Source organism: Quercus suber, unplaced genomic scaffold (genome assembly GCF_002906115.3).
Source record: "Quercus suber isolate HL8 unplaced genomic scaffold, Cork oak 2.0 scaffold_224, whole genome shotgun sequence".
Taxonomy (NCBI): domain Eukaryota; kingdom Viridiplantae; phylum Streptophyta; class Magnoliopsida; order Fagales; family Fagaceae; genus Quercus; species Quercus suber.
This window is the reverse complement of record NW_027069682.1, coordinates 942,447-953,796: the sequence shown is the minus strand read 5'-3', so window position 1 is coordinate 953,796 and position 11,350 is coordinate 942,447. Positions and strand designations below refer to the sequence as shown.

The 11,350-nt window shown below is 35.1% G+C and overlaps 1 protein-coding gene across 1 annotated transcript; it reads right to left on the bottom strand.

The window, feature by feature from the left end:
- Positions 1 to 1,684: 1,684 nt before the first annotated feature.
- LOC112000019 (GDSL esterase/lipase At3g48460) lies at positions 1,685 to 4,231 on the bottom strand. The gene is made up of 2 exons (XM_024032124.2): positions 3,515 to 4,231; positions 1,685 to 2,297 (listed from the first exon to the last, which is right to left on the bottom strand). The coding sequence occupies exons 1-2, from the start codon at positions 4,169 to 4,171 to the stop codon at positions 1,794 to 1,796; spliced, it is 1,161 nt and encodes a 386-aa protein (XP_023887892.1). The 5' UTR covers positions 4,172 to 4,231; the 3' UTR covers positions 1,685 to 1,793.
- Positions 4,232 to 11,350: the final 7,119 nt, after the last annotated feature.

Sequence of the window (11,350 nt, the reverse complement as noted above, 5' to 3'; positions counted from 1 at the left end):
ATGCTAAGTGCGCTGGTGACAAATCAACCTAACCAATTCGTGATGACGCAATTAATGTTCCAACAACAGGTCCATTTTATGTCGGCTTTGTAAAATGCCAAGGGGCCAAGGGGTAAATCCAGACATGAAGGTAAATGTTTGTAGACTTACAGCAAAAGACAACTGATTGCAGCAAAGTTGAATAGTTCAGAGTAACACTCTGACACTGTATGAACAATCAAGTAGGTGTAATGCACTTTTCAAGCAAAGGAATTAATTCAACAATGGTAGCATTTTCCTGATAGCAATGTATGTCATTCTAGGGGAAAACATTCAATTCAGCCCACTTATCATAAAATGGGTTTGCCAACAGCATTCTCCTTTGCTTCATTTGGTTACGTACAATTTTTTTTTAATACGCAATTATACTTGTTAGGGTTGTTACACGATTGTTGGTGGTGAGCGAAAACATAAAAAATATAGTAAACACAAAGGTTTATATAGTTCGGCCTAACAACCTATATTCACAATAAAAAGCCCTTAACAGCCACAATGAAAATAACATAGGTTTTATATACTAGAGAACCTTATACTGACTGTAGGCTAACCATAATAATAAACTAACCCAAGGTTAGTATGCTTGTTCTGCAAGTATACTATAATAGGTTTGGGTCACTTAGACCATGATATGTAATAATATTTTAACTAACTTTCAGCAAATAAGTAATAAGCTTATATAGCAAAAATTTACATCCAAAAATTCTTTAAATATTTGCTTAAGTTTGGAGAGGCCATCAGTTGTAAAAAATAAAAATAAAAAATAAAAAACTTGTAGCATAAAATTATTATGTGAATTTTGTCACACATATTTCCAATTCATAGCTCAACTATTAAGATCACAATACTTAACATAATGTAGTGACAAACAGGTCACCCTTGTTTGATTTTTCTATCCAACAAGTAACTAAATGGAGGGTGACTAAATGTCCCATTGAGGAACATCTTTGTAACCACCTTATACATAGCTTCAGTGAGGTGCACACCATCCCAATTGATGTACTTTGAAGGGTTTGCACAGGCACTAACATTAGCCATTCCACAAGTAGTGAACACATCAAAGTTGTATGGTTCACCTTTTCCACAGCAACAACTGTACAATTCCTTAACAATGGTAGCATTTTCCTGATAGCAATGTATGTCATTCTAGGGGAAAACATTCAATTCAGCCCACTTATCATAAAATGGGTTTGCCAACAGCATTCTCCTTTGCTTCATTTGGTTACGTACAATTTTTTTTTAATACGCAATTATACTTGTTAGGGTTGTTACACGATTGTTGGTGGTGAGCGAAAACATAAAAAATATAGTAAACACAAAGGTTTATATAGTTCGGCCTAACAACCTATATTCACAATAAAAAGCCCTTAACAGCCACAATGAAAATAACATAGGTTTTATATACTAGAGAACCTTATACTGACTGTAGGCTAACCATAATAATAAACTAACCCAAGGTTAGTATGCTTGTTCTGCAAGTATACTATAATAGGTTTGGGTCACTTAGACCATGATATGTAATAATATTTTAACTAACTTTCAGCAAATAAGTAATAAGCTTATATAGCAAAAATTTACATCCAAAAATTCTTTAAATATTTGCTTAAGTTTGGAGAGGCCATCAGTTGTAAAAAATAAAAATAAAAAATAAAAAACTTGTAGCATAAAATTATTATGTGAATTTTGTCACACATATTTCCAATTCATAGCTCAACTATTAAGATCACAATACTTAACATAATGTAGTGACAAACAGGTCACCCTTGTTTGATTTTTCTATCCAACAAGTAACTAAATGGAGGGTGACTAAATGTCCCATTGAGGAACATCTTTGTAACCACCTTATACATAGCTTCAGTGAGGTGCACACCATCCCAATTGATGTACTTTGAAGGGTTTGCACAGGCACTAACATTAGCCATTCCACAAGTAGTGAACACATCAAAGTTGTATGGTTCACCTTTTCCACAGCAACAACTGTACAATTCCTTGAACCCATATTGACTTGGACTCTTCATGACAGTGCGGTAGGCATTCCAGTAATCAGCATAGGTAATGACAGCATTGGGAAATTGCTTCCTGAGTTCTTGCAATTTTGCTTGGAGGACAGCATTGTGGATGTAGCTCTGGTTGTTCACACTCTTAACACAACCTATGCCATCTCTATCATCTTCAGCAGCTAGTGACATGGCCAATGGTAAGCACCCACTTAAGGGTAGGCCTTGGACAACAACATATTTTGCACCCTTCTCTAGCAATGTCTGCAAGCCAATGTAAATATTCAATCGTTAATTTCACCTATTGTTCAATGTTCAATGAAATGCAATGGAAAAAAATAGGACTAAAATGAAAATTTACTGTAATGTGTTTGTTAAGGTGACTCATCTCACCCTAACAGATATGAATAATATCAGAAACACATACTTTATCACACTCAAATTTACACCTTCCTTATGTGTCAACTCATAATTAGATTTCAACACTTTTATGTGAGTCCACCACGGGTACCTAAACATGTTGTGTCAACTTAATTATGCACCAATTATGACTTGACACTAAATAATTAAGTTGACACTAATACATAGTGTGAATTTAGGCATGAGAATGTGAATATGGGTGAAAAAATGAGTGTCACATGGGGACTCTACTCATATCTTGGTAACATAACTAAAAGTGACGTTACAAAAAAGAATATACATATCATTTGGCTTTTGGTAACACTCTGCAATAGGAGTATTACAAAGATACTCGTACAGGAGACATATTCAAAATCTTGTTGCCTCAGTAAAGCTTTTAGTAACGCCATCTTCCAAGTCTGAAAGACTTTTATTGAGGCAACCTTGGCTGTTCTATGCAACATATTCGCCTCATTAAGTCTAAAAAAAATTTCCACCTTTGAAACTGGATTATATATAATAGATTCTACCATGGCAAGGACCAAAAAGCAAAAATAGGATTTTTATTTATTTATTTATTATTAGCATTATACAGGAGAACATATCAATTTATGTAACAAGACACATCTATAGATTCATTCTCCTCTTTTCTTTTCTTTTCTTTTTTGGTCTTCTGGGTGTTTGGGGAAGACTTTGGTTTGGATATATTTGGATTATTTTTTAGCTTTAAAATTTATTTATGTATTACTTTATCAAATCTCACTTTTTATGGATATAATTTTATTTTTACCTATTTTTAATAAATCAGCAATTCAGAAAAAACTAATCCAGCAAGTAGAGTTAAAGCCTAAGTAAAAACTAGAAAACCATAAGGCTTCCAAACCATTTGCAATAGGAAGGGCTGGAAGGTGAAAATTGGGGCTCAAATAATTGCAATTATGAAAATTAAATAAACCTAAAAGGGTTTAGTATTTAGCTAGTAAAAAAAAAGGTCATAAAGGAAACAAACAATGCAAGAAAGTTTTGGTGGTCACCTATGTACTTATAATTTTAGAAAGTTTTGGAAACCATTCAATACTTGCCTGTAAAACCCCAGTAAAGCTTGCGATGCCAAGCTTTCTGATGGTATCATCTGGTATGGAAGATCCAACAGCGTATGCATAGTCATTGACTCCAATTTCACCAACCCAAAAGAGTGCATCATCGAAGGCTTCTTTGCAATCTGATGCAGATGCATTTTTACACCCCTGACTTTCCAAGTACTTGTTGAACCAATGCAACTGAGTTTGGATAGATTCAGGTGTGATATCAAGTGTAAGGTTGTTCTTAACAAAGAATGCATGGTTTGTAGCTGTAGCACCAGCTACAGCAAAGTTAACACCAAAAGTAGAAGAAGAAACTTTGCCTCTGATTTTACGGTAAGGTGGCAAGTATGGTAAAGACAGTGTTTCAGCTACAAAATCAATCACAAGCCTTCCATCTGAGTACCTATCTGTGGGGTGGTGAAAGAAAGTGATTCCATATGGAGGGTTTGATACATGACCAAAACCAGTGGGGCCTGTGACAGACTTTGTGTTGCCTGTGTCAGTGAATGAGTCACCAAAGGCATAGATCTTCTTGAATGGACGTGGTGGGTGTGTTTCTGTTGCAGCAGAAGATGAAGAAGTGAGGATGAAAATGGTAGCGAGGGTGATGAAGATGAATTGATGAGAGTGGTGAGATGTGAAATGGGAAACCATTTTTTTTCTTAAGTCTTCAAAGCTTTACTTGGGAGCTATTGGTATTGGAGCCCATATATACTGAGCAAATATTAAAAGAGGCAACGTATTTGTGATTAGTTCTAGGTGTCTCTCCTTATCTCCAAAAAAAAAAAAAAAAAAAAAAAAAATGAAAGAAAGAAGACTTCTAGGTATCTCTCATGTGAATTCATTATGAATAAATATTTATGAAGAATCTTATCTCTACAAATTATTTTATAATATTTTTATAAATTATTATTATGCTAAATTCTTATAGATTTTCATATGGACGCATCACTAGCATTACTTTTTTATTTACTAATAATCACTCACCATATTAATAATTTGTAAAATAAATTATAAAATAATTTGTAATTTTAGCATTCTTCAATTTTTATTGTATACTACACATCTCAATAGTATTAAACTACTAAATTTCCCTTGCACCCATACCTTGTGATGTAATAAATTTAGTAATTTACTCCTAGGTCATCCAAACAACTTCAAATATATATGATAATAGAGTTGTGTTTATTACACACAAACTTTTACATACACCCTATTTTTAAATTAAAATTGTAACTTTTAAACTTGAAATTATGACTTCAAGTCATAGTTTCAACTCAGAAATAGAGTGTAGGCAAATCTGTGTGTAACAACTAACAAGTTGTTTGCAACAAGTACTACCTACTTGTGATAATAATCACTTAATAACTATTATATTAAGGATACCTATTAATATAACCTTTTTTCCCTTCTAAAATTTAAAAAAAAAAAGAAAAAAAAAAAGAAGTTTCTATAGAAAGATTGGTGAGCATATCTGCACATGTTCAAACCATGTAATAATATTTCGATTCACTTCAAAATTAAATCTGTCCCATTTATGATTCAACTGTTCACCAAAAACAACCGCCCTCACGAGATATAAAAAATAGTAGCACTAACGTGGAAGAAACTAGAACATGTGACTATAATGTCCTCTTTTTTCTTCTTTTTCTTCTTTAAATTCTTGATTAATGAAAGAAATTAGTTGGGGCTTTAAATGAGCTTGTCCCTACTTCAACTGCTATTTAGCCTATCCTTGTGATTTTATTATAGTGAAGAAGGGGACAATTAATTTAAGGAAAATATTAATGAATGTTCTTAATATAATGGTTAATAATTTATTTAAATAAAATTTTTATGAGAAAAAAAAATTAATTAATATTTTCACATTTTTTTATTTATTATAAAAATAGTGTTAAATTTTTTCTAAAATAAATTATTAACTATTGTCTTAAAGACATCTATTAACCTAACTTAAATTTAATTAAGGGAAATTTTATTTCTTCTCTCTTCTTGTTTTTTTTTTTTTTTTTTCCCATTAATGCGGCCAGGGGGGTTAGGTGAATGCATTAAATGCGAGGGTGACAACTTACTTTGGGCCTGGTCTTTCCCGAAAATCACCCTTGTCAGGCCGAGGATGAGGAGGTCCTCGGCGTGGATTGGGAAAAGAGGCTTTCCCCAATTTAGCCTTGACTAGTCAGTGTTCCTCGGCATAGGCCTTGGGCCTGCTACCCGACGGGCCGAGGCTATCAGGCCCACGGGCCCCACAATAACATTTCAAAATTTTCAAACAAAACTCGTAAATATGTCTTTCTCAACAAAAAAAAAAAAAAAAAAAAAAAACTCGTAAATATGTCATGCTATTAAATAATATATCTTAAAAACCTCTACCATATGATATATCAATAATTAAAGCATTATTATAAAAATAATTAATTAAAGCATTATTTGTCCATAATATTATGGATTTATTTCTAGATCTGGAATACTTAATCTAAATAATGAATTGAATTACTTCAATAAATTATCTACTTGATAATTATTAAAGCATTATTAGTTTATAATGACTTCATTTTGGACAAGTAAATTGTTGAATATACATATATATATATATATATATATATATATATATATATAAGTGAAGTTGCACATTAAATAATAATAATAATAATAGCGGGTGGTTAATATATAAATTAAATTTTTTTTTTAGAGGGAAATAATTTCAATTTTATTAATCAAGAGTAAGGGAAATCAGACTTAGAAGATAGTAAAATATTTAGTGGAACACACTCCATCCACACTAGTAAAGGAAAAGAAAGTCTTACTCTCGGATAAAATTGGTAATTAATTTTTTTTTCTAACTATCTAGTTAATAGTTAAGGTTTTGAAACTATATTTTTTACTAGCATTTCGAGTCTAAGAGACTCGATTTAGGGTCTATAAATCGAGTTTTTGTGACTCGATTTTCATGAGTTGTTCACATTTGATGTGGCAATTTTTTCCACGTGATGTCTACATGGAAATCGAGTATCTAAGACTCGATTTACAAAGCAAAAGAAAAAAAAAAATTAAGTCTCAAGTCTCTCAGCCATTCCCAGAAATACCAAAAAAAAAAAAAAATCCAAGAACAGCACAATCAGATCAGCCAATACAAAACATCTAACCAAATCTATCCAACAACCACCTAAAATCCAGATTAAAAATAAAATTAAATAAAAAAATTTTTAAAAAAAAAAACCCAAAAACCCATCAGATCAGTGGGCCAGCGCGGCCAGGCCGCGCGCAGCTGCTGGCGGCTAGGCAGCGCTGATCTGCATGTCTTCTTCTTCTTCTTCTTCTTCTTCTTCTTCTTCTCTCTCTCTCTCTCTCTCTCTCTCTCTCTCTCTCTCCGCGTTTCTGTATTTTGGGTTTTGGGTCTATATTTTGTAATTATTTTTGTTATAAATCGAGTCTTAAAAACTCAATTTTCAGATAGATGCCACGTGAAAAAAATGCCACATCAGACGTGAACAACTCATGAAATTCGAGTCTCAAAAACTTGATTTATAGATCCTAAATCGAGTCTCTTAGACTCGAAATACTAGTAAAAAATATAGTTTCAAAACTTTAACTATTAACTAGATAGTTAGAAAAAAAAATTAATTACCTATTTTATCCCTTACTCTTTAAGCTAAGGCGTGAGAATCTTTTTTACCTTGCCGTACAACATAAGAGAAAGAAAAACTTTGTAGAGAGTTTGCATAAGTCCAAATGTCTTCTATAATATGTCCCCTTTGGGAATGTTCCATACCCCGACGTTGTAAGGACTTTACAACCGACTCAAAATCTCCCTCAAAGATAGTAGATGTGAAACCTATTTCCACGATGAAGCTTACTGCTCTCCTTGCTGCCAGCAACTCCAGAGCTTCCACTGAGGGCAGTTTCATGATCTTTTCAGAGAGGACTGCCATAACAGCACCGTCAGAATCTCGAATGACCACTCCTATCCCCGCCTCATCTGATTCACTAAACATTGCGCCATCATAGTTTGATTTTACACTCCCTATAGCAGGTGGAGACCACTTTTTTGCAACAACATGTTGGCTTTTGCAAATATTGGATCCCTGTTTTTTAAAGTCTCGAATATACTCCTTAGCAAAAACTGAGATTCTATCCAGAGGCAAAGGTTGTTCTTAGAAGCAAGTTTTGTTTCGGTGCCACCACACAGACCAAGCAGTAGCAGCAAATAAGGGAAGTAGAGCAAGCTTTTCACGGATCAAGTTTAGCTGCTCAGGGAAGGAACTAGATTGCACTCGTGTCCTATCCACCCAACTAAAGTCAACTGACTAGACAGATTGTAGATTATCACATCCCCAAAGCGCATGTATGACATCCTCGTTTCCATGTAGACAATGCTGGCACACGGACTCCTCAAGTACTTTTCGTTTCACCAAATTTTCCTTTGTAGGCAGAGAGTTTGTACAGGCTTTCCAAAGGAAGTGTTTGATCTTACCCGGTACATTCATTCTCCAAATACTCTTCCAAAACAGTTTCTGTGATTCAACTTCTACCCGATTACTCGCCTCAACATTCTGGGGTTCACAGAGAAGTTTATATCTGGATTTGATAGAATAAATACCAAAATTTTCCATTGGCCAAAACATGATATCGGCCTGGTGGGTAGTGTATAGAGGCAGAGATTTTATGAGTTGCGCTTCAGGCGGGTAAAAGCATAGATCAATCGAGTGCACATCCCTCTAGCCCGTTTGAGGATTAATAAGCATATCTATTGTTGCATCGGGTGCTAAAACACTTGGGTTTGAAAGTACCTTACCTCCCTCTGTGTTTAACAACAAAGCATCTTTAAAGATCCGAGTCGATTTCCCATTACCAATTCTCCACCTAGATCCATTCTCAATCAATTTCCTCGACCATAAAATACTCTTCCACGCAAATTAGCCAGAGGAAGATTTTGCTTCAAAAATTGAACAGTTTGGGAAGTATTTTGCCTTGGACACTCGATAGAAAATGGAGTCCCTATCCTGGCTCAAATGCCAAACCCGCTTAGCCAACATTGCTTCATTGAATTTGCATAAGTCCTTAAAACCAAGGCCTCCATCCGTCTTTGGCTAATATAAAACTTCCCATTTTTTCCAATGAAGTTTTCTTCTATCTCCCCTTTGGTCCCACCAAAATTTGCGAATCAACATCTCTATATCTTGGCATAATCTCATTGTTAGCCTAAAACAGGTCATAGTGAAGGTGGGTATGGCTTGGACTACCGCCTTCAATAAGACTTCATTTCCCACTTGGGAAATAAGCTTCTCCTTCCACCCTTGTAGTTTTCCCCATACTCGATCTTTTATAAAATTTAGGCTTGCCTTTTTGTTCCTCCCTACCACTGTTGGCAAGCCCAAATACATTTCATACTATCTAATTTTCGGAACCCCCAACAAGTTTTTAATCTCCTCTTTTAAAGAATCAATCACAGTCTTGCTAAAGAAGAGAGTAGTTTTTGCAGAATTTATTTTTTGCCCCAAAGCCCTCTCATATTTGTCCAAAATTTCTTGAATTTTCTAGACATCCTCCAATCTTGCACAACAAAAAAAGAGGCTATCATCTGCCAAAAATAAATGAGATATTTTAGGTCCATTTCTACAAAGTGAGAAACCTTCAATATGCTTTCTATCAACTGCATGCTCAATTAAACCATTTAAACCTTCTGAACATAAAAGAAAGAGGTAGGAGGAGAGAGGGTCCCCTTGGCGAATACCTCTAGTTGGGGTAATATGGCCTTTTGGTTCTCCATTTACCAACACAGAATAAGTAGCGAAGCGAATACATTTTGAAATCCAGCCAATCCAAGTTGAATGAAAACCCATTTTTTTCCATTATCCTTTGGAGGAAAGCCCACTCTAAACGATCATAGGCCTTGCTCATATCTAACTTCAAAGCCATGTGCCCCTTTTTTTTCCTTTTTTCTTCAACTTATGATGGACAGTCTCAAAAGCCACCAAGATATTATCTGAGATTGCTTTGTCTGATTGGAAGGCACTTTGAGATTCTGAAATAACTTGAGGCAAAATTATTTTTAATTTGTTAGCCAAAACTTTAGAAACAAGTTTATACAAAATATTACAAAGTGCAATGGGTCTAAATTCAATAACATATTCCAGCCTTTTTACTTTGGGAATAAGGGTGAGATAAGCGTGGTTTAAACCTAGCACAATCTTGTTTGAGTTCAGACATGAATGGACGGCCTTGACTACATCATCACCAATGTTGTCCCAATAGTCCTAGAAAAAAATAGGTGGCATGCCATCCGGGCCAGGTCCTTTTAACGGCGCCATTTGCTTCAAAGCAAATTCAACCTTAACCTTGGTAAACTCACTAGTTAGCATACAGTTCATATCATCATTTACTACTGTTTTAGTGTATTGCACAACTTCTTCCAAGTCAGTTGGATTGGAGGTAGTGAATAATTTTTGGTAATCATCAACTATCATGGCCGAAATATTCTCATCCCCAGCAATCATCTCTCTATTCAAGTTTTGGAGCTCAGTAATACTATTTTTGCGAAAGCATTGTGAAGCCCTGTTATGAAAATAATTCGTATTCTTGTCGCCCGAGACCATCCAGTGTACGCGGTTGCGTTGCTGCCACATCTGCTCCTCCATCCTCAACAAATCATTAACTTCTGATTTGAGTTGAAGAAAGAAGTCCATGCTTCCATCCTTGACTGCCTCAGCTTCGGCTTTCTTTAGAGAGAGTTTTTTTTTCTTTTTTTCTTTTAACATGTTGGACATGTTGCACACGCATGCTTACTCCACTGTTTCAGTTTCACTTGAAAAGCTTCAACCTTATGTATAACCTATACCATCGACGAACCCGGAGAGATAGCTTTCCAAGCCCCTTGTACCGTATCATGGCATCCCTCCTTATCAAGCCACATCTGTTCAAATCTCCATCGGCGTTGGGGTTTTACTGTGAACCCCTCAGGTAGAATTAATATCGGGTTATTGTCAGATGAACCACAAACCAAATTTCGAACCTTTGTTACNGTTTTTTTTTTTTTTTTTGGATATTAAAAAATCTTCCATTGCGGCATTAACTTCATTGTTGCTTTTTTTTTTTTTTGGATGAGATATATGCTCAACAAACAACTGTCCTCAAGAATAAAATGCTCAACAAAGGTAAGAAAGACCTTTTCCAAAACTATGAAGCACCAGAATTCCTACTACTCTGGCAAGTTCGTGGGCAAGGGTATGGCTGCTTTTGGGGTTGCTTTGGTGTTATCCTTAAATGTGCCCTACATATTTAACGATATGGTTGTCAGATTGCCATAATAAATGCATTGAACTACTTTCAACCGAAAGAAAGAGAAAGATCACTGAAAGTGAATTGTACATCAGAAGGTAAACTACCATGCCCTGGTACAAAATCATGCAGTGCATTGATGATCTCTCTGATGAGTACTAGTTGAGTTAATTTAAACTCACGATAGTATCTTCTTTATTTCACTTAAAACGGTGACTGGTAAGAGATTTTTCAACTTACTGTAAAACGACTACTTAGAACACTCGCCTGGTGCGCCGGCCAGCACCCTAATCCTTCCCATAGACGGCGCCAATTGTAGGGACTCAGTTTGGATTGACCCTGAGTGTGAATGGATTTTCAGCCCAATCAAGCCCAAACAATAAATTTATAAAGAGTGGGTCAAAGGTTTAAGCGCTGGCCGTCGTTCATCAAGCATGAACCTTTATTTGTAAAAAGATATTCAGAGTGTCTATACAACTGGAAGGATTCTCCTCGGCAAGGGCCGAGGAAGCCTTTTTTTTCTCTTTTTTCCTCCTCCTCTCTTTTACTTTACTTGCT

Coding starts and splice junctions, on each gene's coding strand:
- LOC112000019 (XM_024032124.2), bottom strand. CDS start 4,171: ATGGTTTCCCATTTCACATCTCACCACTCTCATCAATTCATCTTCATC. Junction 2,298..3,514: donor GCTTTACTGGGGTTTTACAG/GCAAGTATTGAA, acceptor ATTGGCTTGCAG/ACATTGCTAGAGAAGGGTGC.